The sequence below is a fragment of the Mauremys reevesii genome, linkage group 1, assembly GCF_016161935.1.
Source record: "Mauremys reevesii isolate NIE-2019 linkage group 1, ASM1616193v1, whole genome shotgun sequence".
Taxonomy (NCBI): Eukaryota; Metazoa; Chordata; order Testudines; family Geoemydidae; genus Mauremys; species Mauremys reevesii.
This window is the reverse complement of record NC_052623.1, coordinates 17221993-17236807: the sequence shown is the minus strand read 5'-3', so window position 1 is coordinate 17236807 and position 14815 is coordinate 17221993. Positions and strand designations below refer to the sequence as shown.

The 14815-nt window shown below is 46.5% G+C and overlaps 1 protein-coding gene across 11 annotated transcripts in view; it reads right to left on the bottom strand.

Annotated features, from left to right (window-relative positions):
• FAM168A (family with sequence similarity 168 member A) overlaps positions 1 to 14815 on the bottom strand; it is a 340334-nt gene that overhangs the window by 17743 nt on the left and 307776 nt on the right. For 8 of the 11 annotated variants that reach the window (XM_039539011.1, XM_039539015.1, XM_039539037.1 and 5 more), the window contains 2 exons: positions 12563 to 12688; positions 11605 to 11643 (listed from right to left, as the gene is read on the bottom strand). In XM_039539011.1, the coding sequence (XP_039394945.1) occupies positions 11605 to 11643; positions 12563 to 12688 (165 nt within the window). The remainder of the gene's footprint in view (positions 1 to 11604; positions 11644 to 12562; positions 12689 to 14815) is intronic. The other 3 variants (XM_039539026.1, XM_039539052.1, XM_039539056.1) reach the window with 1 other exon arrangement.

Here is a 14815-nt window from a genome sequence, read left to right as displayed (position 1 = left end):
CTGGACTGGAAGTTTCCATTGATGGTTTCCCAATCTGTCAAGTGGGCATATTGCTCCCAACCTCACAGGGCAATTGAGCAATGCATACAATGGACCCAATCTCCTAAGAGATGCAAACCCCTAAACTCCCACTGACTTCAAGATCAGACCCTATGTTTGCAACGCACTTGGATATCTTGGCATGAAGGGTGCTACAGAAGTGCAAGAGTATTACTGCTCTTCCTGATGAACCCTGCGCCATAAAGATGCACAATGTCAACATGAACAGTGTGCTGAGTTAACTCCATGGATCGAGCTGTGTGGGTTTTTTTTTTAAAGGCATTTTATAATATAATAAAATGGGTGCTGTTAATTTCATAATTCAAATGCAGGAATAAAACACTTAGAAATCAAATGCAAATTGGAGGCCACAACTATTGTCACCTATCAAAAATCATGGAGCAGGTCCTCAAGGAATCAATTCTGAAGCACTTAGAGGAGAGGAAACTGATCGGGAACAGTCAGCATGGATTCACTAAAGGCAAGTCATGCCTGACATACCTAATTGCCTTCTATGAGGAGATAACTGGGTCTGTGGATGAGGGGAAAGCAGTGGATGTGTTGTTATTCCTTGACTTTAGCAAAGCTTTTGATATGGTCTCCCACAGTATTCTTCCTGGCAAGTTAAATAAGTATGGGGTGGATGAATGGACTATAAGGTGGATAGAAAGCTGGCTAGATCGTCGGGCTCAACGGGGAGTGATCAATGGCTCCATGTCTAGTTGGCAGCCAGTTTCAAGCAGAGTGCCCCCAGGGTTGGTCTTGGGGCCAGTTTTGTTCAATATCTTGATTAACGATCTGGAGGATGGTGTGGACTGCACCCTCAGCAAGTTTGCAGATGACACTAAACTGGGAGGAGTGGTAGATACGCTGGAGGGTAGGGATAGGATACAGAGGGACCTAGACAAGTTAGAGGATTGGGCCAAAAGAAACCTGATGAGGTTCAACAAGGACAAGTGCAGAGTCCTGCATTTAGGACGGAAGAATCCCATGCACTGCTACAGACTAGGGTCCAAATGGCTAGGCAGCAGTTCTGTAGAAAAGGACCCAGGGGTTACAGTGGACGAGAAGCTGGATATGAGTCATCAGTGTGCCCTTGTTGCCAAAAAGGCTAACAGCATTTTGGGCTGTATAAGTAGGGGCATTGCCAGCAGATCGAGGGACGTGATCATTCCCTTCTATTCAACATTGGTGAGGCCTCATCTGGAGTACTCTGTTCAGTTTTGGGACCCACACTGCAAGAGGATGTGGAAAAACTGGAAAGAGTCCAGCGGAGGGCAACAAAAATGATTAGGGGGCTGGAGCACATGACTTATGAGGAGAGGCTGAGGGATTGTTTAGTCTGCAGAAGAGAAGACTGAGTGGGGATCTGATAGCTGCTTTCAACTACCTGAAAGGGAGTTCCAAAGAGGATGGATCTAGACTGTTCTCAGTGGTACCAGATGACAGAACAAGGAGTAATGGTCTCAAGTTGCAGTGGGGGAGGTTTAGGTTGGATATTAGGAAAAACTTTTTCACTAGGAGGGTGGTGAAGAACTGGAATGGGTTACCTAGGGAGGTGGTGGAATCTCCTTCCTTAGAAGTTTTTAAGGTCAGGCTTGACAAAGCCCTGTCTGGGATGACTTAGTTGGGAATTGGTCCTGCTTTGAGCAGGGGGTTGGACTAGATGACCTCCTGAGGTCCCTTCTAACCCAGATATTCTATGATTCTATGATCAACACAGCATGTGAAGTGTGCAACAATAAGCAAGAAGGGCCCAATGCCACTTGTACTGGTCTATGTCTACACTGCAATTACAACCTCGCGGCTGGGCTGTGCCAGCTAGGGTGACCAGATGTCCCGATTTTATAGGGACAGTCCTGATTTTTGGGTCTTTTTCTTATATAGGCTCCTATTACCCACCACCCACTGTCCCGATTTTTCACACTTGCTGTCTGGTCACCCTAGCTGACTTGGGCTTGCAGGTCTCTTTCATTGCAGTGTAGACTTCTGGACTTGGATTGCAGCCTGAGATCTGGGACCCTCACACCTCACAGGGTCCTGGAGTCTGGGCTCCAGCCCGAGCCCAGACCTCTACGCTGCAATGAAACAGCCCCACAGCCTGAGCCCTGCAAGCCTAAGTCAGCTGGTACGGGGCAGCTGTGGGTTTGTAACTGCAGAGTAGACATACCCACTGAAGTCAAAGGCACAGCTCTTATTGACGTCAATAGCAGGAGGAGCCAGCTCTCAGTGACAACTGGCTTGCTGACGAGTCTGTATGCAGCTCTGTCCGCTCTATGCAGCTGATGTACCATTATAATTAGCATCTATCCATGGCATAACTTATTTTTATGTTTCTAGCTGCACAGATTTGTCAGGACAAGACTGTACACTGAATAATTTGTTTTCCTTATCTTGCAACTGAAGCACCATTGAATCCCATCAGTGTCACAAATGCCTTATTCTCCCCTTTAAGTCTGCAATTAACAGAAGCCCATTTTAAACAAAGACCTGAAATGTAAGCAGCTGCACCTGACAAATATGGAAAAGTGCTGACTTCCAGCTATGCTGAAGCTGCTGATTCCCCCACATATGACAGATGGTAATAGGGGATCCATGGGCTTGTTTATGGTGACTAAACAGGTAGTGTATCTGCAGAGATCACCTTATTTCACAGGGCGTTTCTCAGATACCTTCTGTGCCAGCCCTGCTCCCTGCCGTCCATTTGCACTACTGACAAAAGCAGTGAGCCTGCTCTCTTGCTATTAAGAAACAGCCATTTGCTCCTTGTGTGCGGCTGGAGTCCAGAAATGGGAACCTGACCCCTCCTCTTACAGAGGCAAATCTTATCTTACGCAGCAAGCCAGAATAACGAGGCTTGGCACAGGGCTGTCTTGTGGAAGCATGGGATGGAAACGTTTCTCCTCTTGCAGAAGGGGGGCTTTAGAGCCGCTCCACGAACAGGACGAACAAGCCACCATCCTCAGGGCTGCAATGGCAATTTAACACTGTTGCCCATCATTCTATCAGGTGCCAATGGCTAACTGACCTAGAACCCCCCCCACCACCACCACCTGGGGAGCAGTGAGCCCACATGGAGCCAGGTTCCACCTGGGCACATGGTGTGTAGACTCCCCTGCATGGGGTGCTGCAATCCTGTCCCCTGACCCTGAAGCTGAACTGCCTTGCTCCCACAGCCGGCAGGGCCCTTCAGAGAGAGAGAGAGAGAGGGCCAGGAACAAAATATTTCTCCAATAGTGCTGCAATCACAGAGGGATGAAAGCAGCAGAGAGTCCTGTGGCACCTTTAAGACTAATAGATGTATTGGAGCATAAGCTTTCGTGGGTGAATACCCACTTGATCAGACGCATCACAATCACTGAGGGATGAAAGACACTTCTTAAAAGAAGCATCATCTCTTTTATGTGCAGACAAACACTGGATCCAGAAGAGCTGTTACAAAAAACAGTAAAATCTCCACAGGGAGGTTTATTGGGTCTGCCCTGCTTCAGAAGGAAGCTCCTCTGTCATGGACAGATGAAAACAGGGTTGGGCTCAATTTTACTAGAACTCCATGAGAACAGCACCTACTCTGCATCTCCCCTCCTCCTCTAAAGCGGTTTTTACACCCTCTGGGGATTCCCCAGCCACCCAGGTAAGTCAGCTTTCTGCCTCCTTTGTCCCACCAGAATGACAAAGCAGGAAAAATGGGGCCGTATTCTAGGACACAAGTGGCCCATGTGTGTCTGGCATGCTGTGTTTGACGAGTTCAACCATGTGTCTTGTGGTTATCCCCATCTTTCAGACAGAGGCGTGGCCCACAAAGACTCGTCCCAGCATGCAATGCACCATCATTTAAGCAAAAGCTATTTGGCTCACCTGGAACATTACATGCAGAGACTGGCAGTCTCCAATGGATGCACCTGACATGACTGACAATGGCGGCTGCAGCCTTTTGTGCTTTATGAAAATTCAGTGCAGCCCTCAAAGCTTCTGCGAAGCTACGAAGAACCCAGCCTTTGGAGGGCAAAGTCTGGGTGATCCAGGGTGGATTTCTCCATAGCCTCACCAGGGAAATAGCCCTTTGTAGAAAGTGCACCGCTTATCAATTCAGCATAGGATTCACTAATTTTAGATCAGTGATACTGACACAATAAATCATTTTAATCTCCTGTCCATTTAAGAAAAGCAGAGAGACTCTGGCTTTGTCCAATTCTGCTCTTTACAAGGCTAATTAGCTGCAACCTTGGAGGTTCAGAAATACATTTTACTGAAAGCGGTGCCACATTACATTTGAACACAAGGAACACATGGTTAATTTGCTATTTATAGTAAATGCTGTGGAAGTAGAGCAAGAATTGACAGGGATTTGAAGGGGATTTCAATGCAAACAGTCCCTTCTGTGAGCAAGAGTCAGGCTGGCTGTAACCCTAATAACGCGAGATTTGTAGAAGCGAGGATTGGGTGAGGCGAGTGAGAAGTTGTTGGGTTAGATAAGTATGGAATGTAGACTATAGTTTAAATAGAGATGAGAAAAATAAGGTATCAGGATGATCTATGTATAAATAAGATTCAGCTGTTGCTCATTATTGTATGTAACAAAGGCACAAATGCTTGCTGTTAATTGTTTACTTGTAGAGAGACCTGTTTAGCTCTCTTCCTCCGTGCAATTGCCAGAGATAATAAAGTATCTGACTTGCTGCACCCAACCTGAGAGTAAGAACTCTGTTTTTCTCCGACAATTTGGGGGCTCGTCCGGGATTAGAACCTGGGATCTCTCCGACAATGCCAATCCTTTGTCCTATGAGCCATTCACATGTGTTCCAGAGTTAAAAAGTTGTTGGGCTGGTGGGTAATGAACGAAAGAGATTTTTCAAAGAAGCAACATTTTTTGTAGACAAATATGCAGAAGAAACATTTACACTTTCCTGGGAGAGGGGGAGAAAGCAGGACTGTATCAGCTGAGTTTCCACCTGGGTACTATCAACAATGGCAGGCAGACTGGCTTTTCTAAATTCTGCTCCTGTTCACCATATATAAATTCTTGACCTTAGACTACTTCAGTGTTGCCAACTAGTCTCGCGAGACTTGGCATTTTTTCTTAAATGCCTAGCTCCTGGCATCACATGACAATCTCAGCTTTCCTTTAAAAAAAAAAAGTCAGTTTCCATCCCTTGTGGTTGCAGAGAAAAGCTGGCAAACGTGCCCCTTAAAGGCTCAGACACCAGAGGGGAAATAAAAAAGTCCTACCCATTCTTTTAAAAATCATCCTGGTTTTGGGGGCTCCGACTCGCACTTTTGAACGTTCGAAGTTGGCCACACTGAAGACTGGAAATTTGTCATATGGAGAGAAATGACACTTGCCTAAGAAAAACATTCTCAACCAACACTGGAGGCATGGATTCCAATGCCTGCTTTTCTCTCTTCAAAGAAGTATGCTGAGAGTTCAGTCATTTCAGTTGAAAGGCTAGACTTGGATGCATATAGCAGTGGATCCTCTACCCCCCGCCTCTTCTCAAACTTCACTCTGATAGCAGTGCCCCTGCTGAGCACAAGATCCTTCCCACGCCCCTCACTTGCCATACCAATTCTTCTGTAAAAACGCTCTTTGCCTAATAGTGCATAACAGCAGTGTAAAAAAGATAAACAAAGTTCTGAGATATAGAGAGAACTATTGAAAACAGCCAGGACAGAGGAAATTATTGGATTCCTGTAATTCTATGTTGATTTTCTCCCTTTAGATTTAAAGGGTTACACAGACACTTAAAATGAAGGTCATGTGTGTGAAGTTTGACTGAATCATTTGTACTTAATGGTAAATTAGTGGGGGAATTCTAGAAAGCCTTACAGCTGTGCTTTAAGTTCTTTAAGGCAGATTAATAAGTCTCTATGTGCTTTAGCCTTTCACCTCAGTACAAACCTGACTTAGATCACAAATGAGTTTGAGAGTCTTAATATCGTCCATGGAAATGGGTTCATCTCACAAAACCACCACAAAGGTCTGCATCACATTTAGTCTATGCTGAGGTGTAGCTAAGGACTAGAATAAAGAGGAGTGCTTGCAGGTCAGAATGGTAGACAGAACTGTGCAGGGATTTGAAAAATCTGATGAGCAAGGAGGTACTGCAGATGAGGACTGAGGTGCAGCGGAAGAGGTGTATGTGAAAAGACTGCCCCAGTGCTTGCCTGCAGTGTCTGACTCTCACTGGAATGCCTCTCATTTTTGTGAACATTAGAAATCATATTTATAAAGCCTGTGCAACATCAAAAATAGATAATCTAACACAGAAGACTGATGAGCTGCAGCACAGTTTGAAAACAGCAGAGTGGAAAAGTGGAGCTTCTTAAAAAGTGATTACACATCAAAAAATTCTGACAGTGATAATTTAATCTGCTGATGTTCACAACAGAAATTAAAGGACAAGATTTCAGTTCCATTAATATTCCATCTTATCCTCACAACCCTAAAACAGCTTGTAGATAATAGCACACTTTATGGGACTAGCAAACAGCCTCTAAATGCTTTCTGATGCCTGTAATTTGGAACAAACATGTTAATAAATGGCAGAATATCCATGGTCTTTTCTCTGACCTACAAAAATGTGCGTATGTGGGAGTAAAAACTTCTTAAAGCTAAGATGGAAGCATGGAAAGGGAATGCACAGGTATGATTTGTAAATGACAGAGTAATCCTCATCCATTCTTTCCCTGCTAATGTGCCATAGCTCTGGCTTGGAGGGACTATTTCTAGGGATGAAGGGGGAGTTTCAAACTATGCCTACCCTTAAAATGCTACAGCAGTACACCTGCAGCATTGCAGCCATGCCGCTGGAGCATTTCAGTGTAGACACATACTACAGTGATGGGAAGGGTTCACCTGTCAGCATAGTTAATCCACCTCCCACAGAGGTGGTAGCTAGGGGATTGTCTACAATTGAAATGCTACAGTGGCATAGCTGCACCCCTTCCATGTAGATACTACCTATGCCGATGGGAGAACCCTCTTGTTGGCAGAGGTAATCCACTTCCCCAAGAGTCGGCAGATCGACTGAAGGATTCTTCCATTGACCTGCTGCTGTCTACACCAGGGGTTAGGTTGGCTTAACAACACTATTCAGGGGTTTGGATTTTTCACACCTTGGGTCAACCTAACCTTTTAATGTAGACTAGGCCTAGACTGATGGAAGAATTCTTCCATTGACCTGGCACCGTCTACACTGGGTGTTGGGTTGGTTTAACTAAGTCTCTCAGGGGTGTGGATTTTTCACAGCCTGAAGAGAAGGAGCCATGCCGATGTAACTTTTCAGTGTAAACCAGTCCTCAGTCATCAGGGCCCATTCAATTCTCAGCCCTGGTCTACACTAGGAACTTATGTCCGTATAATCACCCCCCTGAGTGACATAGTTATACTGATCTAAACCCCCATGGAGAGAGCGCTATGTGAATGGGAAAGCTTCCCTTGTTGACATAGCTACCACCTTTCAAGGAGGTGGAGTACCTCTACCAACAGGAGAAGCTCTCTCGTCAGTGTAGGTAGCATCTTCACTAAATGCTACAGCGGTGCAGCTGTGCCACTGCAGCGCTGTGAGTGTAGACAGGCCCTCAGTCTCTGCTGAGACTATCAATAAAGGTGCTAATTGTGACACTCTGCGGTCAGGTCTACACTACAGGTCTACACTACATTGCTTAGGTAGAGATGACTTGTGACTGCTGATACTGCGCGGGGGGGAGGGGGAGGAGAATGTAAATATGGGGCACAGGTCTGCCCCACCTCGCTGGGCCAGGGCAGCCAATCCTGCTGGCTCCTGGGGGGATGGGGCCACAGAAGTGGGGAGCTCATGCCTCTGGGCTGGGCCTGGCCCCGGGGGACTCACAGCACCACAATGTCTCCCCAGAGATCCCGCGCCCTCATGGACACCTCAGCAGGAGGAGGAGCGTGGGCACTGCCCCAAACTCGGGCTGAGCAGAGGCCAGGGAACTTGCTCCTGGCGCCTTCTCCAGCGACCCCGCATCCTGAGCTTGGCCTGGGGCCGCTGCACTCTCCTCACCAGAGTTACCTGTGGGCGGAGGGCTCTGTCCTTCTCCTGCTGCACCTCCCCCTCCGGCATGTTTTCGGCTCATTCGGTCCGTCCCTGGCAGCTGGGCCTGGGCAGGGAGCGGAGTGGGCAGGATGGACCCTCTTCTCACACGAGCTGAGCGCGGTTGCTCTGTGCCTGCGAGAGCCCGGCTGGGGAGGTGGCGGTGGCCCGCCCACTCAGGCCCAACTGCGGGGGACGGGTCAGCGTGAGCTGGAACCCCACCCCACCATCGCGTTTCCGGCTCACTTGGTCCCACTTCCTGGCAGCCAGGCCCGGGTTGGGAGCGGAGGGGGCAGGCTACCGCCACCTCCGCAGCCAGGCTCTCTTTCAGGCAGCTGCTGCACTGCACAGAGGCAGCAACCCAAAGCGGCCACCCTAGGGTTGCCAACTTGGTAATATTTTAAAAACGGGCACTCAAGCAGGAGTGCTGGAACCTCCCCTGCTCCACCTCTTCCCCTGAAGGCCCCCCACCGCCCATTCCTCTTCCACCTCCCCACTGTCACTCACTGCTTTTCCTCTCCCACCCCTCCTGCCCAGGTCAAGAGGGATTTGCCTGCAGAGTCAGGCCTGGGAGCTGCAGCCGCCGGATGCAGGTAAGAGGTGGCCCCGGCTGGATAGGTGATGACCCAGCACCTCCCTGCCTCCCTTGCCCACAGTAACTGAATTTTGGGTGTCCAGTCAGTAGATCTGACCGGACATTGCCATATCCTCTTTTTGACTGGACTTTCCAGTCAAAAACGGGCACCTGGGCACCTTAGGCCATCCTCACCCAGTATGAGTAGTGGCTCCGTCCCACCCCCTCCACTCCCTGCCCAGGCCCAGCTGCCAGGGACAGGGGCCGAGCAAGCCGGAAACATGTCGGGTGGGAGGTACAGCAGGAGAAGGAGAGCTCGGCACTCACAATAATCTGGGGATGCACATGACCCCATGTCTCCCCACACACGTGTCGCCTCTGCGCTCATGTGTGAAAAATCCACATCCCTGAGTGACGTAGTTGTACCAACCTAATCCCCAGTGTAGACAATTCTACGTCGATGGGTGAGCTTCTCCTGTCCACATAGCTGCTGCCTCTTATGGAGGTGGATTAAGAAGACAGCTCTCTCCTGTCGGCGTAGAGCATCTTCATTAAAGAGCTACAGCAGCGCAGTGGAGATTTTAAGTGTAGACGTGCCCTGAGTAAGTTTCCCAGACATGAAGAAGAACTCTGTGTAAGCTAGAAAGCTTGTCTCTCTCATCAACAGAAGCTCTCCAATAAAAGATATACCCTCACCCACATCTCTCTAATATGGGACTGACATGGCTACAACACTGCTTATTCTATACTAATTGTGGGGTATCACTTACCCACTAGGCAGTGGACTGAAACAACCCATTCATTTCACACAGACAATCTAACAGCCTAAAGGAAGAACCTCCTGTGTTTCCACAGCAAATGCCCTCCAGCTTAAAAGTGCCAAGAGCCAGCAGTGCTGGCTTTTAAAATAAAGTGGGCCAATTTCCATTTAGCTAATGTTTTAGTTCTGCATCTAGCATCACAATTAAGAATCATAGACATTGACCCATCAAATGCTGCCAGGTCACGGTTAGCCTAGCAATGGGAACTAAACTAAAACGGGGGAAGTGAGATTGAAAAAAGCTTTAAAGTAATATTACTAAATGTGTAATAATTTAAAAGCCCTATTAAAGCAACAACCTTTCCATTCACCTCCACATTTACCATATCAGTGGAAGGGGCAGGAACTGCTATTTTAAAGGCTGGTAGAATTCGTTATGTACACAGAAAATCCATTTACAAACTTTTTACTCAACACCACCATTCTCCTCCACAATAGCATTCTCACTGCTTTTGGCCTAGATTCTTTTAATCAGTTTAACAAAGAACTACTAGATTGTGATTAGTTGGCATCAGATCTCATTCCTGATTACATTTTTATGTGGATTTAGAGGAAGTGGAAATACTAAGTGGTGCATGTTTTTACTGCTATGATCTGCAATCACTCAAACCTGCCAGAATTTCAGGATTCCTGATTCACTGATAATTTAGCTGTTACTTCAAAATAAAAAAATAGATTACAGTACTCTAGACAGATGTAATCTAAATCTGGTGTATTTATTAATTGGAAAAAATTAAAACAGAACAATTTGTACTGGTTCGTGGATTAAAATCTTCTTTAATCAAACTTTAGTGATGCAAGATATGTGAGAGTTTTAGAAACAGTGTTTAGAACAGTGTTAATTTTAAAGCCTAATTATGATCATTTTACCAGGGGCAGCAAGTGAAGCTCCTCCTTGGGGGAGGCTAGCCCTCTGCCCCGCCTCTTCCGGCCAAGGCCACACCCCTGCCACTGCTCTCAGCCCCCCGTGCCCCAGTTGGGTTGGGGGAGAGGGGGCTGAGAACTCAGTCCGGGCCATGGGGGCTGAAGGGGGGCCGAGAGCTCAGTCCTGGCCTGGGTCAAGCTCTCAGCCAGGACTGCAGCAGAGACCCTGACTGGAGCTCTGAGCTTGGAGCCATTCCCCAGCTCCACCCTTTCCCCCAGCAGCTCTGTCCCCAGTCCACCCACAGCCCCGTCCCTATTCCGCCCCTTCCCCTGCGGCCCCGCCCCCTGCTCACTCCTTCCCCCCACCGTTGTGGCCCCGAGACCAGAAAAGCTCTGTGCCCCTGCTGCAGCCCCGGGGTTGTGGTGGGGGAGATTTTTTGGCCCCAAATCCAGCACTGCCCCCCCCCCCCCGGCAGTGCGAGGTTTGGGGAGGCTTAGCCTCCCCCAGCCTCCATTACACTGCCTATGGATTTAGCTATTAATACCCTCTTGGGATGAATGAGGAAGTTTATCTATCCTTTAGTGTGTTTGGCTGCAGGTTGAGCCTTTCGAAGAAGAGCTCAGTGTAAACAAAGCAGCTGGTCTCTAGCACCAACAGAAGTTGGTCAATAAAAGGTATTACCTCACCCAGCTTCTCTCTCTCATATCCTGGGACCAACACGGCTAGAACACTGCTAAAAACAGTACAGGCCACTTAGTCATTCATCTTCCATTACGATTAGTGGAAGATGTGTGGCTAAATCCCCTCTACCCTGTAAATCTCAACATTGTAGATTCTGCAGTACTGCAGTGCACTGAATAGCAGACACATTTTTTTCATATGAACTTTTAGACTGATAGAAAAAAATTCTAAATAGGCAGAATTTTTCATCTCTGAGGATTTCTGTTGCTTCTACCTAAATAATATTTCACAGACAGATGTTGGGTTATCACCAAATAGAAAAACCAGATGTATTCATCTGAGGCTGTCCTTCTGTATCAGTACAGAGCTGTGCGGCCACTTCAGAGGTACGGCACCATCTTGGGGCAGAGCAGTGACTTTTGGGGGCTGATTGTGGACCACGTATGGCTTGCATTTAAAATGGCAATTGTCGCATGAGCTTTTAGTATGCACAGTATAACTTTAAAATTGCCTAGTTAATTAAAGGATTTGCACTGGAACAAAGGTACCCTTGTGACTATATACATACATTGACCGTAGTTGAAGTGTGTAGTGGAAAACTGTTGCCCTGCAAGTTGAAACAAAACAAAACAGGAAACTTATCAACAGAAGGATACATAGCCATCGGTTGGGGTATTGTGATAACTGGGGCTTAGGGAGCCTAACAGCAGGAAAGTGGATGGGAAAGTCCTACTGAGAGTTTCATTTGAATCCCTGGAAAATCATCTTTATTTTGGGATTACCAACTTCTGTTGCCTTCTTGAATGAAAGATGAAGTGACCCTCTCTTCTCCTGGATTCCGCTCTACACAAACTATTTTGCTTAATTATTGTGTGTACATGCATGAGTTCTGTTGCTTATTTGACCAGAGAGAGTCCAAGTACAGTAATCTGGCCAAATCTACTGTACTGAATAGATTTCTGCACATTAAAGAGGAGGGGCATCATTAATATAGATCTGAAAATGATTTACATTTTTCTCAATGATCGAGGATACAGGTAAAACAGAGGCTTCCCTACTCAACCCCATATGTCTCTTTTTCATTAACACAAGTAGGTGCAAATATTTTCCTCCTTGGCATATTTTTTATGGATGCAAATTTATTTGGGGCAGTGATATTTAGCTTGTCTTCAGGACAAGAAGGTATTCAGAAATTAGTAGGATTTAAGTCCAGAAGGGACCATTATGATCACCTTAATGTGACCTTCTGCTATAGAATTTCAGCCAATAATTCCTGCAGTGGAAGGGAATTGTTCTTCCCAACTACGTAAGTAAATGCTATTGAGCCCAGTATTATTAATAATCATGTAGTTCTTTTGGCACCCAATATCCGAAGCAGTCTTAACAGACACAAAGTTAACCAACACATTGCCAGCAGACCAAATGTCCCACATAACCCCCCCAAGCCACTGGAGAGAGAGAGAGAGAGGGGAGTTAAACAGAAGCAAAACAACAAAGCAAAACCCCAGAAGAAAAGATTTATTTACTGAATGCTGCAGATGAAGCTTGGTAAGTTCTGTTCTCAGTCCCAGTGTCCACTGGGAGGTGAAAGGTACCCTCTGTGGCACAAGAGGAGGATGTCTGTGGCCAGGCCTGCTTCATCAGAAGTGTAGCTTGAGTGAAGACAGAAGAAAAGGTGTTATACAGGAACAAACAGCGGGATGTCAATTACAGTGACAACACAGTATCCGTTTTTTGATGGTGAAATTAAAACTGTCATTTTTTTAAAGGAAAAAACATCTAGGAATTTCATATCATGATCTGTCACGTTTCCTGAGGCTGAAGGGTATGGAAAACCAGAAAATTACCTGTCAAGGATTGATGGACTCTTAAAGAGAGAGCGTGGGCGTAGTTGGGCGGTGGGGGGCAGGCGTGGACTTTGCCAGCCCCATCCCCACACACAGTCTCATTGGCCTGACTGAGCTGCCCGCTCACCCAAATATAGAAGTCAAATTATGCCTATGGGTGAGAGTCCTACACAGATCTACACTATTAGGCATATGGTTTGCAGGGATAGTTTTGAGAGTGCTTGAACGGTCTCAGGGATTTTCAAGGCAGCATCAATAGGTTAAGGCTGTATATATACACACTATATCATAGTCTCCAGCCTTCCTGTTCTTTTTGAACAATGCTGACAATATGCACTTAGAAAGCAATAGACTCCAGCTCTCGAGAAGAGGTGTGGGAGGGAATGTGAACTCATGTGAGAGGACTGCCAGGGCTGACGAGATGGCCAGTCTGTGGTTAAACGATGGGTTGGGAGTCCGTAGAGCTAAGTTTTATGCCTGGCATTGGCACTACTTCCTGCATGACATCAGACAGGTCACAACTGCTTCGTGCCTCAGTTTCCTCATCTGTAAAATGGAAATGTTAATACTCGCCTACCTCACAGCTAGGCTGGAAGGTTTTGATTCATAGTGTTAGCAAGACACTCCTATGGCAGGTGCTATAGAGTACAAGGTAGAATTAATTGTGCCTATCAGGAGATAGAAGGGATTGGCAGTTCCTCGGTACCCTGTTTAGACTGGCTTTGGCTGTAGAACATATTATGCCCTTTGGAAACATTGGTCAGTAGAAACAATAGCTTTTGGCAGATCACCTTGTAACTTGGAAGGTGATCATCATTGTCCGGAGAAAGTCAAAGTCAGAAGAATTGCAAACCCCCCAAAACAGACCAAAGCTTGAGGCACTGCATGATTCGGGAGGGGTGATGATGTTGGTTAATATGGCTGTCTTGAAGCTCTTGTATGGAAACCCCCTAAGGTTGCCTGCCATCACTGATACACCTCTAACAAAATGAGCTTTTATATGACCTTCAAGTAACAGACTCCAAAAACACTGAGAAAAAATTACAAATCCACTTAGACATGGTTCTTAGACACCAGAGAACTAACAGGTGTGTCTCTGAATAATAATAAACAAACAGTTGGACTGACTTTGACTTTCAAGAGTGGCATTACTACTCCAGACAGAGCTCCTGAGTGCTATTCAAATCTACTCCACGGAGTGTGGCCTTACTGGGAGTTGTATGAAAGGCAGGGAAAATACTGGCAAGACACGGACAGCTTATCATGCCAATACAAGCATTATTAAATTGAACTGAAAATTGATAGACAAAAATTCAGAACACTTTGGAAAGAATTTCCATGTTCATTTTTTTCATGTGTTTGTATCTACTTAGGTCACAAAGCCTTTGTTCTTACTTGAAAAGGACATTAGAAAACATGCAAAGCAAGCTGACGAGGACTACCATTGACTTTGATCTTAAAGAACCTTTCGTACTGCAATCAAGTGCATTGTCAACATGTGTCTAACTGTGACAAAACAGCAGTCACTAAACCAGGGGCTTTCTGGCAGCACATCAAGAACAGCGAGGTTAGCTCACCAATAGGGAAGCTCTGCTGCAAGCTGAGCTCTGCAGTAGGTACATGCTGTACCCTCAGCTTGTTATTCAAAGGTTTAGCGGGTCTTCTTTTTCTCTGACAGTATGGAGCCCCCACAATTTTTTGTTGCATATTATTATTAAACTCTGGTACCTACTGTCCAACACACCCGTCTGGGCCCAGGGTGCATTTGGGTACCATAGGATTCATGGGTAGCCAGTTAAACTGGGCATTTTGGCTGGCATTTTCAAAGGGGCCCGAGGGAGTGTCCAATCCCAGCTTAACTCCTTTAGGCCCTTTGAAAATACCAACCCTTGCTCCCACCTCATATTCTAGTAGAGGGTCGGTCAGCACTGA